The sequence below is a fragment of the Bufo gargarizans genome, chromosome 3, assembly GCF_014858855.1.
Source record: "Bufo gargarizans isolate SCDJY-AF-19 chromosome 3, ASM1485885v1, whole genome shotgun sequence".
Taxonomy (NCBI): Eukaryota; Metazoa; Chordata; class Amphibia; order Anura; family Bufonidae; genus Bufo; species Bufo gargarizans.
This window is the reverse complement of record NC_058082.1, coordinates 111,730,928-111,755,437: the sequence shown is the minus strand read 5'-3', so window position 1 is coordinate 111,755,437 and position 24,510 is coordinate 111,730,928. Positions and strand designations below refer to the sequence as shown.

Sequence of the window (24,510 nt, the reverse complement as noted above, 5' to 3'; positions counted from 1 at the left end):
GGAGTTACACCAAAGGCCGCGTAGACCACCATCCCTCACCTCCTACCTCTCTGTGCCTGTGTAAACTGTATCAAGCTGACCTTACATGCACCCAGGGAGGGCGTGACGTCATGTCTTGGAAACCAGTGATTAGACCGTATCTGACCCCGAAGTGCGGTATTAATCACACCGCCCTTGCCACTTTTCCAGAAGGGGGTGTGGCAAGGGCAAGAAACTTATGATTTACACCAGTTTTTTGGCACAAATGAAGCCAGAGATCTACAGCAGCTCAGAGCCGCTATAGATTTCTGGTTAGGCGCATGGACTATCGGAGGATGCGCCAAATTATGACGAGGCCTGCGCCTCGGATCCTATTTTTCCCCTTTTGACTCTACATTCCTTCTGTTGGTTGGCTACGGCTCATGGAGAAGACTAAAGACATCAGCTGCAATGACCATAACCACCTCCTTGTTTGCATCTACGAGTGTTGTGAGCATTAATTATCCCACTGGGGAACCGTATTACCTGACATACTTACCCTATGAGCGCCTCTCTCAGTTTTGTTGCCAATATTCCTAAAACTGAAAAATCAGAAGATCTGTATTGTTTAACTTACAAGTGCGTGAACCCAGGACAACTGACTAGAATCTTCAAAAAATTACTGCATTTTGTAATTAAGTACAAGTATTGAGTAAATTTTGACCCCTGCAGCATAACTGCAATATGTGACCCACACCCTGTGCTCACATCCCAGGCAAGACTCGCAGTGATTGTCTGTAGCATCAGGTCTCCGATTCTGCTTCCCCTCCCAGGTCAAATGTCACAAAACCAAGCCTGCTTGAAGTCCTGCTGGGAAAACCTAAGACATTACTGGCATCACGTCTACAGGTCAGGGTCCAGCAGAATGATCAGAACACTGCCCTCAGAGACAACGTCATAAAGACTACCGTGGACATATAAGCTGCACTAATCAAGCTTGTATCCATCTACAGACTTCTGTTCCTCACACTGAATCCGTCAGAGACCTTATCTGATGGCTTGATTTGTAGCCCATCTCTGAACTGGCAGTTCATAAACACTCAATTTAAAAAAATAAAATAAAAAATGTAAAGATTTTTTTAGCCCCAAACTATTAAAATGCATCTGGAGCAGGAGAGCCGAGTTGTCTTTTTTTTGGTCTGATCTGAATAACGTTGGGGGTCCGAGCCGAGTTCTATTTAACATTGGTGGTCTGATCTGAGGTCTAATTAACATTAGGGGTCTGATCTGAGGTCTGAGCTGAGCACTATTTAAATCACGTAGTAATAGATGAAGAAAAGAAGGCGGCACTCACCACTGTTGCAGTTACGCTAGTTTATTCTTTCATATACAAAGAAGTATAAAAAATAGGGCTGGGGCGGACCAGTTTTTTAATACTCGTTTGTATATGGAAGAATAAACAAACGTAACTGCAACAGTGGTGAGTGCTGCCTTCTTTTCTTCATCTATTACTACGTGATTTAATGCATCTATATACATCGGGTTGAGCACCAACTATACTGGGCATTTGACAAGGTACGAAGGAAACCATTACCCGAAAGAGGGACATCTAGCAGTGCTGCCCCCATTCATTTATTCTACTGTTGCATAGCTGGGCACTAATTAACATTGGGGGTGTGATCTGAGGTCTGATTGGGGGATTGAGTTAAAGGGAACCTGTCATTGTGATTTATGTAAAAAAAAATATGATTTGATACATCTGCAAATTAACCTGAGATGAGTCCTGTCCCTGACTCATCTCAGGGACAGGACTCATCTTAGGTTAATTTGCATATGTATAAAAAAAATATATATTTTTTTTTTACACAATTAAAGCACACAGAGCTATGGGGACTGGGTATTGTGGATGTGCTAGCGGCCATCTAGCAACCCATGTCCTCAGCTCTATACACAAAATCCCGGTGACAGGTTCCCTTTAAGGTCTGCTTGCAGCGTTCGGGTGTCCGCCTGGCCGTGCGGAGGCAAATGGATCCGTCCAGACTTACAATGTAAGTCAATGGGGACGGATCCGTTTGAATATGACACACTATGGCTCAATTTTCAAACGGATCCGTCCCCCATTGACTTTCAATGTAAAGTCTGGACGGATCCGTCTGAGGCTACTTTGACACTTAGAATTTTTTTTACAATATAATGCAGACGGATCCGTTCTGAACGGATCCACCGTCTGCATTATATGAGCGGATCCATCTCAGACGGATCCGCTCTGAACGCAAGTGTGAAAGTAGCCTTATAGAGTGAAAAATACAAGAAATAAAAAAATTGCCCCCTAAGTTGTCCATAGCCACGGATCAGACTAATTTTACAGCACCTTCCACAGAAGCGGAATCGGATTGAGATCTGTTGAATTCTGAGGCAAAGTCAAAACCGTCACCCCTTTTGCCATGTTCCTCAAACAGCCCCTAAACAAATTTTACAGGGAGCGTTATCCTGCTGAAAAAGGCCACTGCCATCAGGATATTTAGTTGCCATGAAGAGCTGTAAAATGTCAAAGTAACATCCACATGAATCCCAGGTCTCAAGTTTTTACAGCAGAACATTGCCTAGAGCAGTGATGGTGAACCTTTTATAGACTGAGTGCCCAATCTGCAACCCAAAACCCACTTATCGCAAAGTGCCAACACGGCACGTTAACCTGAATACCAATATAGTATATCTTCCATGTACTTTATCATTTAGCTATAATAGCCTGCCTGCATTCAATGCGCTGCCTGTGCTGTTCATATTGCGCCCTGCGCTGATGAATGGCAGGAAAGGTCTAAGGCATATTGGAACACCATAGACTTTTTCCAGGGTGCGGGTGCCCACAGAGAGGGCTCCACGAGACAGCTCTGGCACCCATGCCATAGGTTCGCCACCACTGGCCTAGAGCATCACACTGCCTGCTCTGACCTGCCGCCTTCCTATAGTGCATTCTAGTGCACCCAGCACTCATGTTGTAAAACAAAATGTGATTCATCAGACCAGACCACCTTCTGCCGTTGTTTCATGGTCCATTTCTGATGATCCCATGCCATTGTCTCTTGTGAGCATGGAAAATGGTTTGCATGGATACTCCGTTCTGCGACTTAACAGTTCTACATGCAGCAAGCTGTGACAGACTGCGCGTTCTGGTTAATTTTAATCATAGCCAGCATTAACTCTTTCAGCAATTTGTGCTAAAGTAGCATATCTGTGGCATCTGACCAGACGAGCTGGACTTTGCTCCTCATGGGCATCAGTGTATCATAGAGCACCCATGACCCTGCCACAGGTTGTGCTCTGCAAATGCTGTTCCAGAGGGTCCAGATTAAATGTCACATCAGCAAGAGTCACTTTATAAAGATTATTTTTTATGTAAGAAAGAGCAAGATATTTCAAGGTGGTTGGTCAGTCTTATAATTTAATTATGTTTATTAGAGGACAATTAGTGTAGAACGGATCTCCTCCAGTCAGCAATGCTGTTATAGTAAACGTGGTGCTTTGTTCAGATATACCTTAATGGACATTCTGCACCAAAGGGCATAAGAACGTACAGATATAAATAAAAAGCCTAAGAAAGTCCTCTCCTCCCCAGAGATTCCCAATCCGCGCCACAAGTACCAGCATGCAAACGCAACACCTTGGAAAATGCTATACTTCCTGAGGGCTTTGCCCATGGTAAAGCACAGGTGGCTTGTCCCTTGCATGGCCAGGTATAGGAGAAGCACTAAGCATAACCAGGAGAAAGAGCAGAGAAATGGCTAAAACTGAAGGCTGACGAGACTAGATATATTTACACAATGGTAAAACTTTCCTTATGAGGCAAAGGGAAATTGGAGGAATATCTTAGTGCGGCGTTTGCAGGAACTCATGTCTTGCACTTTGCGGCATTGAGGGTTGTAAGGATAATCTGACTTTATTTGCCCAGCTTTTTTATTCTTGAGTCAATTCCAGCAAAGTTATCTTCCACTGTGGCAAGGTTCTCCTTCATGGCCTTTTGGACCTGCAGAGAAAGGAGACACATTTATGTAGTGAAATCTAATACTTTTATGGAAGAGGGCACAAAGGAAATCTGCATTTTTCTGTCTTCACCAAGATCTAAAGTGCCACATGACTCATAAACCAGTGACACCTGTTTATTAACCTGCTTATCTGAAAGCCTCATAAGTTCTGGAGGCACGAACTGGACAGCCTGATGAGAAGGTGGCCTGAAGGATACTACAGTGTAGGCTGCAGAAAAAACACTGTACAAAGCAGGTTCCCTGGGGAGAGGCTAGCAGAAACCACTGTAATGTGCACATGTGTGACCACCATAACCAGGAGCCACTGGTGGACACAACCAGGTTTCTAAATAAAATTGTGCACATGGGGCAATGGCAGGCAAATAATTTTCTATACATTTAGACAGTGTTTTAGGAAAATCTCCAGACGGAGTTACTGAGTTCGGCTTGCATTAGTGGAATAACAGAAAAGTGTCCTCCATTAACATAGAAAACAGTTGTGAGGCGCAACTGAACAATGAGAGGTCATTAATACATGTCAGTGCATCAGAGGTGGTTACTGGGAATGTGTAGAAGGAAAACTATCCTAACCATCAACTGTACTTTCCTTAAAGGGGTATTCCAGTTCGATTAAGTTATCCCATATGCACAAGATAGGGGCTAACTATTAGAATGGTGAGGGGACTACTGCTGGGACCCCCATTTATCACAAGAAGGTGGGCCCCATACCCTTTGCAGCCCCCTGAAATGTGTGGCCGCTGCATTAATCTAATCTATGGGAATTCTGGAGATAGCCAAGTGCTCTACTCGGCTATCTCCAGAACTCCCATAGAAATGAATGGGGTGGCCCGACTGGCCACTCTGTTCATTTCAAGGGGCAGTAGGGGGTACGATGCCTCTGTTCTTGTGATCGGTGGGGGTTCCAATGGTAGGACCTTCACCGATCTGATAGTTATCCTCAATCCTGTGGATAGGAGATAACTTAATGGAACCAGAATAACCCCTTTAGAAAGGCTTTTAAGGGAAGGGGCACTTACAGTAGCGTTCTGGAAATTAAACAGACAGAATGGAAAAGAAGAATGATTACATACCATGGCCAAAGCAGTGGTGTTGTCCTTCAGAGAGTTGGAAATCATCTGCTGAGTCGTGTCCAGGTGGGTCAGTAGCTGCCCAAACTGCATGGCTGAAACAGACAGGAATTTTCACATGATAGTTTATACTATGTAAATATCGATTGTTACAATGCTATACAGGGTGATTCAAAAAGGATGGCGCCCGTGGTAAAGGCCTGTAGGTATAGTAGACAAATTGCGCACTTGAAAAATGAAAGCTGCGCTATGATAGGTTTCCATGTGCAACAAAGTCAGTTTTTATGAATCTGCCCCTTTGTGATTATGTTAAACCTGTACACAAAGGGGCAGGTTTAATCCCTTTAGGACCAAGGCATTTTTCACTTTAAAGAAGCACTCCCACAAAATGTTTTATTTTATGACATGTTAGAAAGGTACATGATGTAAACTGAAGGTAATTTTCTTACCAGTGACTATTTGTGAGTTATAACCTTCCTCCTAATCCTCAGCTGTGTCACGTGACCAGCACTCTGCCCTCCAACTGACACAGGACAGGAAGTCAGTTACTTCTCTATTCATTTCTATGAGACCGACATTGAGGCTCCCATAGGAATACATAGAAAAAATGGCTACCTTTTTTATTTGGAAAGTCAAGAGTGCTGGTCACATGACACAGCTGAGGATCAGAACGAAGGGGATAACTCAAACACAGTCACTGCATAGTGTGTCTACTTTATGTTGGCATTTTGTAAATTTCATTTTATTTTTTAGGATGTTAGAAGGCTTTGAAAAGCTATTTTTAAAATGTTCACGAAAATTTCCAAAACTGACTGACTTTTTTAGGCACCAGTTTAGCTCTGAAGTCACTTTGATGGGCTCATATAAAAGAAACTACCGATAAATGACACCATTTTAGAAACTACACCCCTCAACTATTCAAAACTGATTTCAGAAATGTTAACCCTTTATAGGTGCTCCACAGGAATTAGAGCAAAATGAAGGTGAAATATAAAATTTAACTATTATTTTTTTGCGGTGGCATGGCCAAGCCAAGCATGTGAGCGGACGCATAGAGGAGAGCTCCCACACAGCATCCTCATAATATCCTCGGCATCCTGCCCTTTTTCAGCATTCTGACAGATTACAATCTACCAGAGAGCCTCCATATCATCTCTGGTACCAGTATGACCCGCAAAAACAAAAGAGGGAGTTTCGGAAAAAGAGCCCAGGGAGGAGAGCCTTGCTAGGCCTGTGCAGCCACCCGGGAAGCATGGAGCGGAAAAAGCAGTGGAGATGGCATCCAAACTAATGTGTTTTGCCAGGACAACCAGCCAAGAACCCGGTGGTGAGGCTGCTACTGAGGATTGGGGGGTGGCAGGTGATCCTGCAGAGGACTGGCAGCTACAACATGCAGGCCCCAAGCCTAAAATGGCCGCTGACACAGCAACATCAAACTCTCAACAGCATGCAAAACAACCAGCGGAAAGAGATATTATCAGGATCATGCGACACAAGAGGTCAGTACTGTTGATCCTTGCCCCGCGGACCCCACTTTGAAAGATGTCCTTGCAGCGGTGAACCAATGTAATACCACCATTATTTCTTTGAGTAACCTTAAGCATTAATAATTAGACATGACCTACAAAAAGTCTCTGAGCGCATGACCGAAGTGGAAGGGAGGGTTGTGTATCCCTTATGAAAGAAACATGAAAAGAGTTATAACTAACATAGCTATGATTGCTGCAAAGTCTGACGACATGGAGAACAGAATGAGGCGCAATCATATTAAACTGATTGGGGTACCTGAGAAGGTGGAAGGAAGAGACCAGAGCATGGTTTTTGAAAAATGGCTGCTGGAGACTTTTGGAAAGGAGTCGCTCACCCCTCTGTTTGCAGTGGAACGTGCTCACCAAGTACCCACAGGGCAGCTACTCCCGTGACCGGTACTGATTCGGATACTACACTACAGGGACCGGGACATTATTCTGCGTAAAGCACGTGAGAAGGGTCAGATTGCTTTCAACGGCAATAACATTTCCAGATTTTTTTAGCGGAGGTCCAGCGCAGAAGGGCCCAATATGTGGATGTTAAAAAAACGCTTACATGCTTTACAAGTGCCCTATTCCAAGTTTTATTCAGCAAGGCTCCGAGTGGCAGTTAAAAGGGACTACACAGTTCTGTGATTCACCAGTAGAGGCAGTGTCTTGGCTAGACACTAACAAGGCTCACCTAAGGCAGGAGGCACAATGAAGAATGACCCCCGACTGGGAAGCCTGGAAAAGGATATTACCTGGTGAGTCAAGTAGAGAGGACTCAAGTTCAATTATGTTTCTGGCTTTGTTTTATATGTTTCATGTTTAGTGACAGAATGCCTACTGTATGTTCGCTATAGTGCGCTAAAGTGATGACACAAGAGATATTTTTCTAACAAGAAAGCTAGGCCGTATCTTAGGTCCTATATAAGCTCACGTTGCCCACGGCTGTTGGGTAAACTTTAATTCGGAAGCCCTAATCCCCGTGTTACAGTGGGGAATGTGTCTATTTGGTTTGCAAGTTTTGGAGAAACACAGCATGACCACGCCACTCTTTCTTTCTGCTATATTGGGATATTTATCTGCTACAAGTCAGAGCCGGGAAATAATATATGGAGTAGGAAGTGTGGTTTTGATGATGGGTGTTAACGTATTAGCCTGGAATGTGAGGGGCCTTGGGGACGCATCCAAGAGATAACTGGATTTTTGTACTCACCGTAAAATCCTTTTCTCATAGGATGCATTGGGGAACACAGCACCATGGGTATATGCCCAGCTGCCACTAGAAGTAAAACAAGTTGGCTCCTCCTATCTGGGCTATACCCACTGCAGATGCAGGAGCAAACCAGAAGGTATAAAAGCAGTAGGAGCACTATGGTCGGTATGTATGCCTACACTGTTTCAATCAGCATATATATTCCCCCTATGTACACAGGAGAGGTACTGAAACACTTGCTAGCCTTTGTAGCTGCGTCTCCGGGTGCCCCTACACTTCTTGTTGGAGACTTTCATATGGTGCTGGACTATAGCATGGATAGGCTCCGTCAGGTTGCTAATTCGGAGGAGGTGCTGTTGTCAAGTATGGCGAAGGTTCTCATGGAAACAGCACTCAGTGACATCTGGAGGATTCGTAACCCGCATGTTAAACAATTCTCCTGCTATTCTAGTTCCCATAACACATTGTCCTGAATTGACCTAGCAGTGGGTAACCAACAGATGCTGCGGCTTGTACATGCAGTTGAGTATATGCCTAGAAGTATTTCTGATCATTCCTTTATCAGGGTAGAGCTAAGTTTGGACCCTAAATCAGCGAGAGACAGAGGCCTGTGGAAATTAAACCCTTTCTGGCTGACACTACTACAGGACTCTGTGGGGGTTATGGCAGAGATGCAGGAATTTATGTCCTTTAATATTGGATCGGCATCTCGGACATTAGTTTGGAATGCCTTCAAAGCTTTCGTTAGGGGGATATTCCTTAAACATATTCAAGGTCACAAAATCTAAAAGTAGGGAAATATTGCAGGCGTTGTTGCAGTCCAGTCACTGACACTAAATGCAAATATGTAGAAAACCCCACAGAAGTGAACCAGTCTAACTGGACCCAGGCACAAAAGACCTACAGGGATCATCTGTTTGAGGTAGTGGACGGTAAAAGGCTTTTTTGGAAACAGAAATACTTTGAGGGGGGAGAAAGCGCAGGACACATGCTAGCCACCATTATTAGGACCCAACAGGATCCTTCCTACATAGGGTGTATCCAAGACTTGGAGGGTGGTTTGGTAACGGAAATCCCAGACTTCCTTAAGATATTTAGTGACTACTATAAACAACTATATTCCACTAGGCTGCAGCGTAGTGAAGGAGAGATTCAGAATTTTCTTGCCTGTTCTGCTGTCAATACTGACAGCCGTACAGAGAGCAGGTCTTGAAGAACCTCTAAGCTTAGAAGAACTTGAAGAGGCTGTGAAGGGGCTCCTGATTGAGAAGGCTCCTGGGGCAGACGGCCTACCAAGGGAATTCCGAAAGAAATATAAGACCTTCTTGTTACCTCAACTTTTGGCAGTCTTTGAACAGGTAGAATGGCTAGGCAGACTACCCAACTCCATGGAAGAGGCCATAATAATAGTGTTGCCTAAACCTGGTAAGGACCTTACATGTTCAGACTCCTACCGGCCCATATCTCTGTTATGAACAGATATTAAACTTTTGGCCAAAGCTTTGGCTAACAGATTAATGAAGGTCGTTCTTAACTTGGTTCATAGTGATCAGACTGGCTGTATGCCGTGTAAGTCTACTGAAATTAACATTAGGAGACTGTAACTTAATCTGCAGATGTCTAGGAATAAAGTGTGTGTGTAAGTGTGTGTGTAAGTGTGTGTGTGTGTGTAAGTGTGTGTGTGTGTGTTGCTGTATTGCCAACCGAGGGCCCGTATACGGATGAATGGGTTGTTGTCTGATGCATTCGCTTTGGGGAGGGGCACACGTCAGGGCTGTCCCTTGTCACCCCTGCTCTTTGCGTTGGCTATAGAGCCCCTGGCTCAGATGATACACATGGATCCTAGGGTGATAGGTTTAAAATACGGAAGCATCGAGGAGAAAATCATGCTATACGCAGATGATATGCTGCTATTTTTGGGTAAGGTGGAACATTCTCTATGCCCTATGTCATGAAACTAATTAAGGATTTTGGCACATATTCTGGTTTAACCATAAATTGGCACAAACAGTGACGCTCCCTATGGATCCTGTGACGGCATCATTTATGGATAAGATGGCTCCCCTACAAATGTCTACAACATTCAAATATCTAGGGGTTCAGGTGTCATCTAGACCGCAGGATTACATTAATCTGAACTTTTTCCCTCTACTTAATAAGATCACTAAGAAGGTGACCAGTTGGTGTAAGCTACCACTCTCTGTTATTGGACAAGCCAACTTAGTTAAGATGGTGCTGAAGCCACAATCTCTTTATATATTACACAATAGCCCTGTTTGGATACCAATGTGCCACTGTAATAAAATCCAGGGTTTGTTTCAATCCCTAATATAGAACAAGCAGTCTCCAAGAATCCGCTTAGAAACCCTACAAAGAGATAAGGACAATGGGGGGGGGGGGGGGGGGGGATGGCTGTACTTTCCCATGGCTGTACTTTCTGGCAGCACAACCCCAACAATGCAAAACATGGGGTCTAATGGGCAGTTTGGGGCCAGTGGGTGCCCTGGTATCTTACTTAATGGGAGGGAGCTTGGCTCAGTTATACGTCCCCAGACAATGTCCCGAGTGTGCATCTATTCTGTAAAATTTCGCAGAAGCTGAGAGATATTACTAAACTTTCGGGTTGCAGTGCCCTTACCCCACTCTGAAACAATCATAATTTTCCAAAGCTAAAAGGATTAGCTGGTTTTGGTACATGGGAGAGCGAGGGAATGTACTGGGTACATGGAATTAGACTCACTGCTGAACCATTGACATGTATATTGGGCCTACTGCAGGATGACTCCACAGAGGGACCCAACATTGGTATAAATAGATTACTGTATCAAGCCAGGAAACTAATAGCCAAATACTGGATCAATACCACTGTACCAACCAAAGAGGAGTTCATTGCACGTATGAATGTAATAATTGGGCTAGAGAGGGGAGTGTATTATAAGAGAGGCTCTATTAAAAAGAGTTTGATGATATATGGGGACCGTGGATGGCAACACCGGGATTGCCCTCCAGGCGCCTTTTAGCTCTTCAATTGGGGAGGGATATTGCTTTGTTGGACCGATATACTTGTGATAAGAAATGTATCACTATAGAACGGGAGGGAAGAGAGCTGTGGTTTAAGTGCGTTATGGTAGCGTTTAGGGGAGGGAGGGAGGGGGTTGGGCTAGGTAATTAAGTATGTTGTTTATGATTGTGGAAGTACCCAAATTGAGTCTGTATTTGTTTTAGCACATTAATCTGTGTCATCTTTATAAGAAAATGAGAGGTATCGCAGCTGGCACTGCTACACGTGTCTGTATGATCACTTGCTTGACAAAGCGCGGATTAGCGCAAAACAGCTGTTGCCGATTCACACACTAGTGCATTGTTCCATGTCCACCACCTTTTTGTTACAATAAAATAAAACTGCAATTCAAGATTGATGGTGAGTACCGCGGTACTTTTTTCTATTTTTATACTGTGTTATCTTTATGTATAAAAACCAAAGAAAATCAATAAAAAATGATTTGATAAAAAAAAAAAAAAACTTATTTTTTAATGGCGATTTTCCATTTTAATCCATTTTTTCCTGTAACAAAAGCAAGGATTAAAAGCAAAACAAACCTAAATATTTATTAGCCCGATTCTGCAGTTTACAGAAACACTCCATATACAGTCGTTTAATGCTGTTGTACGGGCACACTGCAAGGCTCAGAAGGAAAAGAGCACCATAATATAGCAAGGATATTAATCACATTAATGGGAGTCTGATAACCAGCACCCCAACCGATCAGCTGTTCAAGGAAGGCACCTAAAATTATTCACTGAATAGAGCTGGAAGCAGAAGGCTCAGTCCACTTTGTAGTGGTCATGCCAGGGTACTGCAGCTCAATTTCCCTTCAAGTAAATGGGAGCCGAGCTGCAGTATGCCTTCTGCTTCTAGGTCCATTCAATGTATCGTCTTCAGCCCGAACAGCAGATCAGTGGGGTTGCTGGGTGTTAGACCCCCACTGATCTGATATTGATGATCTATCCTGAGGATAGGCCATCAATACCCAAGTTCTGGAAAATGCCCTTAAGTGAATGGAGCAGGCAAATAAACCTCTATTCCGACAGATACCGCAAGGTATTACCACCCACAAATGTTTAATTTATTTTACGGGGTGCCCAGAAAGACAATAATCCAGTGGCTTTAATTCTGGATGGAAATCGAAGCTTCTAAAAATCAAGCAACACAAATCTAATCCCTACTGTGCCAGGCATCTGTGTTTCGGGACACATACTATGCCATCAGAATTTCCAAACCATCAGACCAATATGGAGCCGCCTGGAAAACATGGATTACCTTGCTCATGAAGCTGCTTTAATGTCACTAGTCTCTGAACAACCTGGGGGAGAGTCCCAGACATGGAATCCCACTTCTGAACAATGTCATAGAGTTGGTGAACCTGGACAGAAGAAATGAGAGCGTTTAGTGAGCTTAGAAGAAGTTTGGAGTGGACCTTTACATACAGAACATACATTCTTTATCTCCAATACACTAGATTGTAGACTATGCAAACACTGACACACTGAATCAATACACACATAGTAAAAGCCTGAGCCAACGTGTGTGTCGGAGGGTGAGGTGCCAGCAGATCATACCCTTCTGAAAAGGTGTATATCACCTAGATTTTTTACCAATTCAAAACAGATTGAGATATTCCTTTTTTTCTAATCTGATGTTATTCTAAGATTGAAGATTTGTTAAATTTTATTTTCTGTACATGACTAAGGGAGCAGCCAGCTTTTCTGTGCAGAGGTCTTTGTGCAGGGAAAGGGATCACCTTTTGTGAATTGTGGAAACTCTGATATCTACATGGGGGTGTTTTGTTGCATTGTAATCATGCCTATGATGATAATGTGGTGACTGCTGAAAGGGAATCTCTACAGAATAGGACATGGAGCCTAATATAAGACTTCGTGGCCAGTGTGAAAATTGCTGAATTTTAAGATTTTTTTTTTTAAATTGATAGTTAAACATAACCAACATTTCTTTAAAAAATATGTTTAACATTAAAACTTGATTTAAACAATAGGTCATGTTCTGGCACAGTCCCCTCGTAACCGATATGGTTTCTCCTTTCTAGCACTACCTTGCTTTCTGTATCTGCATCCTCAACAGCCGACTTCTGCTTTGCAATTTCATTCATCTTTCCGAGGACACTCTACGGAACAAAAAATTCAGATTCATTCCTTAATAGTGACATTATGAAAACAAAGTGAACTGAAGATAAAATGGTCAAAAATGACATTAAAAGGTATTATAAATGACATTTTCTCAAAGGAACTCGCAAATATCAGCAGGGATCTGACTGACTTTTCTAGGATACAGTTTGTGTTAATGGGGTTACCTGTAGCCTGGCTTCCACCTGATCAAGCGATGAAACATCCAGCATGTTCACTTTCACCTGCAAGATTTCCACAGTGTCCTGAAAAGACAAAAACTAATGTCGGCACAAGTGTACACTGCAAGTATAGAAATTATCCAAATTTACCACAGAAGAGATGCAAAATATAATGACTGTGTGCAACATAGAAGTATCAATATAATAGGAGCAGCATCAGTAACTATCTGAAAAGCAGTGACACTAAGTTATAGCATGCTGTAAAAATCTTAAAAGGGTTGTCTGAGATATTTCATAGTCTTGGACAAGACTTACAATAGCAAAAAATAAATAAAAAAAATGCAGCAGTGTAAAGTTGTCCAACGTTGAGGACAGTGACTGGCTGCAGCGGTCCTGTATCAAACAGAACCTCACTGCTGCGGTTGGGAAATAGGCAGGAGGACAGGATCAGCAGCACAGAGAACTGCACTGGAGAAAGGGGCGAGTAGAAGATCATTTTTTTCCCCCAAAAAATAGAAAAAAGCATTGATCGCACAACCACATGCTATGCATTGATCGATTATTGCTTCTCAGCGCAAATATTAATAGTATACCAAGCCCTAATCTACATAGCATACATTTTAATCAAAATGCATAGGCCCACTCACTGTTTTTGAAATAAGATCATTTTTTATTTTAGGTTGTTGCAGGGATTGTTGTAGATTTTAATTATCTTAGAAAAAAAAAACTTTAAAAAAGGTAGCTAAGACATTAGACGGTTGTCACCCAAAGATACTGATTACGGCAAACCTAGCCGACCACCTAATGTGCATTGGAGACTCATCAGGAGTATTGGACTCCCTACTGAGAAAACATGCATGCTCGGCCAAGCTGTCTGCCAAACAACAGCTAAGGTATATGGCTACCCTTACGTCTTCCAACAGATTTCATCAACGATAAGTAATGTAGCGATATGTAATGTTCAGTTTTTTCAAAATCATTTTCCCATGATGACAGCGGAGATGTCTTCTATGGTTCTTAAGCGGTCCTCATACTTAATATAGCCAAATACTCCGCTATTTCCCCGCCATAAACATGCACACTTGGCCGAGCGTGCATGTTTATTTCAGTGGGTGAAGGGAATAAGCTGCTGCCTGTTTATCACCCACAGGAGCAAAGGATCCGGTAAGATTAAATTCATCATGCCCACTCCTCCTCTCCCTCAACACCTAACTCCTAAACAAACTGGACAGACGACGGGTTTGGATGACTTATCTAATGTAAATTGGAACCTTTAAAGGGGTTGTCCAGGGTAAGGAAATCATGGCTTCTTTATTCCAAAAACAACACCACCCCTGTCCATTGGTTGTGTGTGGTACTCCAGCTGAGCTCCACTGAAGTGAATTGACGCGACCAATAGATAGGCCTGGTGCTGTTTTTGGAATAAAGCAGCCATGTTTTTCTTATCCTTTAAGGGGTTTTCCAGGCTCCTAATAAGGATGACCTATTCACAAGATAGGCCATCAATATTAGAATGGTGGGAGTCTGACACCCCCACCAATCAGCTTGCAACCTTCGATGCCGGAACTACCTCTCGAACGGAGCTGGAAGCACAGTTTCGTTCAAAGCGTAGTGGTTGTGCCGGGTTACTACAGCTCAGCTTTACTGACTTGAATGGAAGCTGGGCTGCAGCAACCTGGCATGCCCATTACAGTTTGAACAGAGCTGTGCTTCCAGCTCTGTTTAATGTGCCAGTTCTGGAGGCTGCAGGGAACAGATCATTGGATATTTGTGACCTATCCCGAGGATAGATCATCAATATTAGAAGCTCAGAAACCCCCTTTAATGGTTATACTTATAGGAAGCACAGAATAGCCTTTTCTAGTAACATGTCCACACCTTCAGATTTTGGATCAGCTATACTTACCATCAGATTTGATCCTTGTAATCCAATAGTGAGGGGATTCTACAGAAATAAAGAGAAGAAGGAGGGGGGTTATCCATCGACTGATCTCCAAAAGTCTGACAGACACTCCGGAGGTCCACAACACACCTGTGCATCCTGATCAAAGCGCACGGCAGCTTCCAGTTCACCCAGTCTCTTCTCAAGTTCAGCTATCTGTAATGCAACAAGACTATGGATAATTGTCAAATGCCTTAAAAGGGATTACCCAGGATCAGAAAAAACATGGCTGTTTCCTTCCAGAAACAGAACCACACCTGTCCACACGCTGTGTCTGGTACTGCAGCTCAGCTTCATCGAAGTCAATGGCACTGAGATGTAATAGCACCCAGAACCTGTGGACAGGTGTGCTACATGCAGGCTCTTAGAATCCTATACATCCCGCTTTAAAGAGTGGTTTCGCTATGAGCAATCTCACAATGGTTTATTATCACATAAAAAAATAAAAAATAATAATCTTTAGTTGAAGAAAAACACTTGGCTTCCACTACGCACCTTTGCAGCCTGCGAAAACTTATTTTGTTCAGGTCGGCAGTGTAATTCATAGGTCACTAGGCTTCCAGCGTCTTGGGCCGTACCCTTTGGTGGGCTTTTAGCTTCTGGGCTCTTTTTGGTTTTAGCAGCATCCAACTGCGTCATTAAACGCCTAGAGCAGAAATCAAACTTATTACAAACGTCTTCCTCAAAGCATTTTGTGAAGAATCAAGCTGGCATTATAGAAACGAGAATGTCTGCATGTGTATGGCAGCTTTACAGAGGACCTGTCACTATGACAAACCTGTTAAAATTAGGAAAAGACTATGAAACAATAAGAAACGGTAGTCTAATCACATGATCATTCACAGAGCCGATACTTGTTTGAGGTCACCCGGCACGCTGCAAGTCTATTGCGGCTACACTACTGATCTATTTTAAAAGTTCTGTCATATTTCCAGGCTCTCCACAGTGGAGCAGATAAGGGCGACAGTCCCTCTGTCAATCCCAGCGAGATACCGCAGCTGCTACGGACCGCAACCTCTAGGCGGTTACACGGCTAGAATCGGAGTCATCTCTGAACCTTGGCCGCTGTAGCAAGGTGTCAGCTGTATATTTCAGATGGCACCGACTGTTGATGGCGCCCGTTCAGCTCCTGAGCCTATGCCATTATTGCTTTGTAAATGTACGGGAACTTTTACCCCTTCTTGTCCTGTATGGCGGAGGGCGAGAAGGGGTTAAAAGTTGAATTTACATAAACGTTGAATATAGAGTTATAAAACAGAAAAAGAAACAAAATATGGGGAAAAAAAATCTTTAGGTTAACCCCTTGGCACCAGTAACTATTTTAATTTTATCGCTTAGTTTATTTTCCCCTCCCTGTTTTCCGTGAGCCATAACTTTTTTACCATTACATTCATATTCAAAAGGGGAAAAAATTCTTTCTGGGACGAAATAGAAAAAATAATGCAATTCTGCCACAGTATTTTTTTTTTTTTTTACAACATTCAACGTGCACTAAAACTGACACGTTACTATTTATTCTGCGGTCAAGTTCATATACTTTCTCATTCTTTGAAAGAAGACAAACAAAGCTGCTTTTCATCGCCATATTCGGACAGCCATACATTTCCAGCTAGAGAGCCGAGGGTGGGCTGCAGTTTTTATTGGTGCCATTTGGGAGTACATACAAATCTTCACTTTTCATTAAATTTCTTTCTAGAGGCAGAGTGACCAAAAAACAGCGATTTGGGCATTCTGACCTTTTACTGCTATGCTGGTCACCGTACACAGTAGATAGGATATATCTTAATAGGTTGGTTATTTTTGGACTCTGCGATACCAAATAAGTTTCGTTTTTATTTGTTCACATATTTTTATATGTAAAATTGGTAAAGGAGGTAATCTGAATTTTGTAATATTGTTTAATATTTTTTAGTACCCCTAGGAATACTTTATTACTGCAGTCTATTGAGATAGTGTCGCCTTCCTACTATAATAGGAAACTTTACGTGGCAAGCCTGGGAGCAGTTCACAACTAAATGGCACCCCGCAATTTTGCTGGTGGGGCCACTGGGGGTCTGTCTGACTGACCGCTCAGATGCATTGGTCGCGATTGGCTGCATGACCAGAGTTATCTCCAAACATGAACACTGCTTGTGGATGTCAGCTGTGTACCGTAGCAGTTATCCGTCAGCTATGGTTCTGATGTACAGCATATGCTGCAAAGGGGTTAAACAAGGTCCAATCAGAAATGTGTAAAGAAAAGGAGTAAATTGTTCTTAGCAAAACTTTTCCAGCTTAAAACAAGGCAGCAGTATTTTTTTTGTGGTCATCTATTATCATGCAATTTGGATTGCTTGGTTCAGACCTTGCTCTAGAGGTAAGGTGGTTATGTGGGCTCTGATGTATGCCATGGCCTAGGCATAGGCGGAGTCAAGTTTTATTATATGGCAAAAAGTTATACTGAGATATACCAGCCCTACAAAGTAGAACGAATGGGACCAATAGCTACATCTGGCATATCGCTGCTCTCCTGCCACATATGACAAATTTGCTGCCGCATGAATGTGATGTGAAAACAGCCTGAAAAGAACGTTCCTATCACCAAACAAAAACTGATGAACTGCTAGGTTCTGAAATGTAAAAAAAAAAGGCACGTTACAATAAGAACGCAGCCCAATCCATCTCACAATCCTGAGTAAGTGAAGACAAAGAGGACAACTTACTTTGCAAGTGCTCCATCGGGATCCGTCAAGTTGATGGTAGCATCAGGACCTAACAACTTCTCTAAGTGGTTGGACACCAACTGCTGTTTCAAAGCAGCTACCTGTTTAGCCAATGCGACTGGCGTCAGCTTCTCTTCCGCCTCAGATTCCTTGACTGTGCTCTGTTTGGTTACAGAAAGCAAAAAATATATATACACTGTATAAATTATGTACATTGCTCAACAGCCATATATATATATATATATACATACAGCATACATATCTTGTTTTCCCTTTCATGTGTTTTATGTAAATATTAACTTTTTATGGTTTTGGTTACAGCGCCTTTACACATTGCTGGTGGCGTGGAAGTCACAAACTGCGTGTCTCCAACATTTTTAATGCCATTTTCACAAAATATATTTTCAGCAAGTAGCACTTATCTGCCGCCCTTGGCACTTTCCAGAAAATGGGGCGTAGCGAAGGTGAGGCCAGTGGCCCAGCCTTTTTTACCTTCTGCACCCGTTTTTAGGCTAGCGTAATTTAATTTGAGGCACAAGGATTGCCGAATGCTGTGCCTGGTTTTCATAGAGTACGCCGCCAGGCTATGATAAACACCCCCCCCCCCCCCACCACTGTTTTCAGCACAGTTATTAGTATAGGAATTTCTGACAAACTTTGATAACTGAAAACCACTTCTTCAGAAAATAAAAAAAAATAAAAATAAAAAAAAGGGTGTATGTCAAGCGTCCCGCTTACCTGTATTTTTTCCACTTCTTGAGTCAGTTCCTGGACTTCATTCAGGAGCCTTTGATACTTCTGCTGCGGAGTTTCTTTAATTCCATTTCCTTCCCCCAGCTACATAAGAAGGAGATACAACCACATGAGAGAACGATGACTGCAAGCCAGTCAGAATATTGGGAACCGACTGACTTTTGATGGACAAGACTTAGGCCTCTTGCACACGACCATGTGCTGGCCGGGCCCGTGCTGCAGCCGCATGCGGACCCATTCAGTTGAATGGGGCCCGCGATCCGTCCATTCCGCAAAAAGTTCTAACCCCATGGAAGCGCTCCGTTATGCTTCCATTCCGTTCTGCACTGCATCTCTGGATTTCCCATCCGTAATGGGAAATGCACACGGCCGATGCCCCGTGTATTGCGGACCCGCCGTATGTGGGCCGCAATATGTCCACGGCAGGGCAACGGAAAAATGCGGAAAAATCCTTTTAATATATTGTTGTGCAATACAATAATTATTTAACAGACAACCCATATGAACCAGTGTGCAGTTCTAACATTAATGCCGATGACATCACTGCAGACAACTGAGAATTTAACGTATACTACCCATGTATATAAGCAAATAATATATAAAGCTTTACTTTAAAAGGACGTCGGTCAGCAGTTTTGATCATGCTAAACTAAGGACGGCACTAGTTAGGCGCTGTGGAGAGCAGGACAAACATAACTTTTGTGAAGCTTTTATTATCAGTAGTAGTATCAATATGAACTTTTATAATGCCGGATTCCCCTCTTGGAAGTGCCAAGTTGTGCTTCACTGCGACATGTTCTCTGCTTTCAGCCTGCTTCACAGCCTCTCCCTCCTGCGTGACAGATGTAGTGGTCTCCTGGTCGGATGCTACAGCTGTCCCTCAGAGCAGAAAGCTAGGGCCTGTGAAGCAGCATAAGGCCACTTTCAGACTGAGCGTATTGAAATCCGTCAGTATCCTGGCTCCAGATCCTGATGATATACCGTCAGTATTGTCATCAGGATTTACATGCGGATTTCTTCCTTCCGTAATTATTTATGCACTGCACAGACTGTAATGTGTATTTGGAAACAAATCTGCACAAAACTTGGACATGCTGCGTATTTTAAATACTGACGGAAATTATACGCCCATGTGAATAGCTCCATTAATTAACATTAGCAGCGGATTCTGGTACATTAAATACGTATTGCAAATACGCTCATCTGAAAGCGGCCTAACCCTGGGTTCACACCTGAGCGTTCTGAAAGGAGCGCTCTGTATGCACGATTGTACCGGCGTTTACAATCGCGCATACAGAGACAGGCGTGGCCACATTGTCGCGCGTTCCCGAATATCAATGTGCGGGAACGCGCGACAAACGCCCCCAAAAAAGCTCAAGAACTTGTTTGAGCGTCGGGCGTTTTACAGCGCGATCGTACGCGCTGTAAAACGCCTAGGTGAGAACCATTCCCATAGGGAAGCATTGGTTTCTCCTTGTTGAGCGTAGGAACGCGCTGTAAAACGCTCAGGTGTGAACTTAGGGTAAAGCAAAGAGCACTTCACAGTGAAGCTTTGCCTCCTAAGTAATTGCAGGTGAACAACCTGGCAGAATAAAAGTTCATATGCACACTACTCTGCACTGATCTGCTTGACATCCACTCCCCTATAGCATATAAACCAGGATCTAATGTTACTTATATCCGTGATCTCCAACCTGTGGCTGTAGTTTTCCTGGAGAACCACAGGTTGGGGAATATTGTCTTATATCAACAATAAGAATAATCTTTGAGAACAAAGTACATCTAAAAAAAAACAACAACTGTTATCTAGTAAACTTGCAAGTCACACCATAATAATTTTTGGAAACCTTAGCAAATGACAATATCAAATAATGCAATTTATCCTAAAACTCACAATTTCATATTCCCCCGATTCATATCCTGTCCTCTTTGCCTTGCTGATACGGTCAGAGAAATCTGTAACAAGGAAAATGATGTCACTTGACATAACAGTGAAATTATTGAAATACTATACATTTCTTTAAAATGGTGCGATACATGTAATTCCAGAATCTGACAGAACTACGATAGCACTCTGGGTGGACCGTTCATATCCACCATTGTACATTACCACCGTTCGTCAACTAATGGCAGGCTGTGACGGAGACGAGCCTCCCTAGCGTCACCCGCCCGCCATTGGACCACATGTAGTAACAAGACAATTGTTAGTAATATATTATGCTGAAGAGGTGTACCGAACTACAGAGTGGCCCACGAAAAAGTAGCCCGCCTCCAGCTATAGTATGACCAGATGAACGAGACAGTGAATACATTATTATAATGCTATGCGGACTCTGAATACAACGTTTAGCTGGGGGCTTTCGGCTTTGCACATGGCCTTCCACAATCAGTATTCGCCGTCTCCGGGAGAACGTCATCTTTCTAACACAATAGGCCACTTATCAAACTGCATAATAAATCAGTCTTAGTTGCCCATAGCAACCAATCAGGGCTCAGCTTTCACTTCCTACAGGGCTCTTAAAAAAATGAAAGCTGGGCTCTGATTGGTTGCTATGGACAACAAAGACAGACTTCCTGTTAGGCAGTGTGATTTGGAGATCTTGGGCCACCCTGTACACACTGTTCATTCAAGATATGAGGTCAGATACTGCGGGTACCCGAATAGAAGAATCTCACACTTACCGAGCCCTTTAGTGCCGATCTTCTTGTCTTTAAATTTGTCGTAAGCAGCATTGGGGTTGACGATAATGTGCTCGACACTGGTGCTGGTTAGCTCCTCCTACATAAGAAATGGGGATACAGTTAGAGGACTCCTTTAAGGACAACCTCCAGGTCCTTACACCGAACACATTTTACAGAGAGGGGGAAATACAGCAAAATGAATACAGGAGCAGAAAGATCAATTAAACATTTGGAAGAGAAATCAATAGTGATGCTTCACGTTAGACAACGTATGGGATTCGTCTTTTTAGGATAAATCAGGAAGATATGAAATGTTATCAGATGACCAAAAAGGCAGGATATAATCCAATAAAACAAAAAATGTACCCAGAAAGAGACTGGAATATAACTGTACTAGAGAAAACGCAATCATCAGGGGGAGCAAGACAAGGAATTCTCCGGGGGTACACAGAGGAAAGGGGGCACATCAACAAATCACAAAGTACAGCACTCCTTAATCTGGACTGCTTGCTTTGCTTGGCAAGGATGGGGGGGCTACACAGCAGCCAATTTTCTTGGTAAAAACACTGAATTTACTGTGATTACACTGAAAACTAAGGCTCTGTTCACACGAGCATCCTGGTATCTATTTACGACAGAGATTATAGCCCTACTGGATCCATGACCAAATCCAGAGGAACCCTCCCCCCCCCTCCCCCCAACTTTAATGAGGACTGACAGGGTTCTGGGATCATTCAACAAGAATAGCTCTACATACAGGCTATTCTTTGCTGAAAAGATGCTCTGAAAGCAAATGCAAAGAGACTCTTGGGCCATTTATTTATTTTAGACAGAAAAAAATCCTGCATGCAACTGCAGTTATCCTATGCGTAACGGTTCCGTTTTTTACAGGACACAATAAGGCCCTGCGCTGGTCTTAATAAATGTGCCCCACAGTATTTATCATGTTTGGGGAATGCCATAACGGAAAAGGAAATCAAAATGGCCTATTTGATGTTTTTTTAGTTGCTTCATTTCTCCAAAAAAGTGATAAAAATAAAAAAAAGACGCCCCCTAACATGGTATCAATAAGAACTACAGATTGCAATAAACGAGCCCTCACACAGCACCGTAGACACATATGTAAAAAAGTTATGGGAGTCAGAATATGGCGGGCAGTTTTACCGCAGGTGATGCTAGGGAGGCTTGTCCCCGTCCCAGTCTGTCATTGGCTGCTCCCCCCGCGACACCGGATGTTTTCATCGGCGGATGGGGAGAAGCAGCAGTGGCAGTGCGGGGAGCCAAGTAAGTATATTCCCTGTGAGGGGCCCGGCACATGGGGGGGCAGTTATTGACATTAGATAACCCCTTTAAAGGGATTGGCTACATATGTACCTTTAGTACATGAAAAACTATTATGTTAAAAAAATATATAAAATGATGCAAAAAAAATAAATAAATAGGTTGGCATCATTGCTGGAACATGGGCCACTATTAATAAAACATCCAATGACACATGCAAAACGCATATTCTGGATCATTTACAGGGCAATAAATTCTAGGCTTGCACACAATTTTCTCTTAAGGGTGAGGCCAGATGACACGCTGCCAAGCCACCCCCAACTACAGCCGCCTAAGGGCTGTACAACCTTGCAGTAAAACTGTGCAGTGATTGGGTGGGGTGCTGAACGCATGCGGTGGCGGCGTCGGGCCTCATGTGGCCTCCCCCTTAAGGGCTCATGCACACGACTGTATGTATTTTGCAGTCAGCAAAAAACGGATCTGCAAAAAATAAAAATAAAAAAAAAAATACGGATAACATTACATATTTTGCGGAACGGAACAGCTGGCCTCTAATAGAACAGTCCTATCCTTGTCCGCAATGCGGACAATAATAAGACGTGTTCTATTTTTTTGCGGAACGGACATGCGGTCATACGGAGACTGAACGCACAGAGTACCTTCCGTTTGTTTTGCAGACCCGTTAAAATGAATGGTTCCGCATACGGTCCACAAAAAACAAAAACAAAACACAAACGGACATTGAAAGAAGATCCCTGAGGCTCATGCACACGACTAATTTTCTTCAAGGTGTTATCCACATTTTTTGCAGATAGCACACTGACCCATTCATTTCTAGGGGACATGCACACACACCTGGACATGCACACAGCCGTGTGCATGAGCCCTCACAAGGAAACCTTCAGTTCTCACTACAATGTTATGCTATAGATACATATCAGCAGAGGGATGAAAGTCTCTAGGGTTAGTAGAGCGCGGACGAATGGAGTGAAGAGACAAGCAGCTACGCACAGCACAGAGAGGCAGAGGAATTACAGGCTTCTTACCAGCTCCTTGCAGGTTTCCCAAGAGGTGAATGACAAGTAAAATAAATAGTTAAAAGAAAAAAAAAAAAAGAAAAAAAAAAAAAAAAAAAAAAAAAAAGATTTGGCATTAGACAAGAACACAAGCGACAACTTCTAGGTGTACAGAACCAGAATCACGAAAAGATTTGGTTTTACAAGCTGCTGAAATTCATTCCGATCATTTATTTTACCAATTACCAGTCACAAATGGTTAAACCGCTGAATTACTACAGGTGACCGGGCCAACAAGTTACATACAATCCTATTCATCAGTGTCTTAGTCAAAAACTGGTTAACAACCATCATGGTCGCCATTACAGCCACCAAACACAATGGTAATCCAGCTTTCCCAGACTCCTGTATGGGTGGTTGCACACCTAGACTGGCGTTGATCCAGAGAACTGGTGTAAATGATAATATATGTGCTGGGACTGATGGTCCTGGCCACACCGCACCCCTTTTAAATTCCAATTTCCAACTGCACAAAGAATTTAGCGCAAATGGCGTTTAAAAAGTCACAAACCATGGATTGTGCGTTTTTAACATCCGTTTTCTGGTGTATAATGATAAGAAATCTTCCCCATGAGGCTATTTTTTTAGGAGCAAAAAAGAAAAAAAGGGCAGATGTTACATGTTGGACGGTAGGAAACTATAAAAAAAAAACTATTTTTTACAGTATTTTTTTATTTTTTATTGCAGCATGCTCTGGGTGTGGCAATTTCCCATAGATTACTCTACAGGAAAAATGTCTGGGGCAAAAAAAAAAAATTTGAAGTAAGACCCTGTGTGACAAAAATAAAAAATGCATGAATGTCAAGTAATCATTTACAAGCCCAAAAATGCCCAAAAAGAAAAAAAAAAGTCTGGAAGCACCCAATATTCTGGGAAAGCTGGGTGACAAAGTGTGAGACTGGGGTTAACATTG

General features: G+C 42.9%; 1 protein-coding gene across 4 annotated transcripts in view; it reads right to left on the bottom strand.

The window, feature by feature from the left end:
• Positions 1-3,372: 3,372 nt before the first annotated feature.
• The window catches only part of DCTN2 (dynactin subunit 2), a 41,264-nt gene continuing 20,126 nt past the window's right edge, over positions 3,373-24,510 (bottom strand). For 2 of the 4 annotated variants that reach the window (XM_044286311.1, XM_044286313.1), the window contains 13 exons: positions 23,568-23,573; positions 21,241-21,337; positions 20,453-20,514; positions 18,544-18,642; positions 17,806-17,966; positions 15,599-15,749; positions 15,194-15,259; positions 15,068-15,106; positions 13,168-13,245; positions 12,910-12,981; positions 12,120-12,222; positions 5,072-5,163; positions 3,373-3,982 (listed from right to left, as the gene is read on the bottom strand). In XM_044286311.1, coding sequence (XP_044142246.1) covers positions 3,896-3,982; positions 5,072-5,163; positions 12,120-12,222; positions 12,910-12,981; positions 13,168-13,245; positions 15,068-15,106; positions 15,194-15,259; positions 15,599-15,749; positions 17,806-17,966; positions 18,544-18,642; positions 20,453-20,514; positions 21,241-21,337; positions 23,568-23,573 — 1,113 coding nt within the window. In that variant the 3' untranslated portion in view covers positions 3,373-3,895. The remainder of the gene's footprint in view (positions 3,983-5,071; positions 5,164-12,119; positions 12,223-12,909; positions 12,982-13,167; positions 13,246-15,067; positions 15,107-15,193; positions 15,260-15,598; positions 15,750-17,805; positions 17,967-18,543; positions 18,643-20,452; positions 20,515-21,240; positions 21,338-23,567; positions 23,574-24,510) is intronic. The other 2 variants (XM_044286312.1, XM_044286314.1) reach the window with 1 other exon arrangement.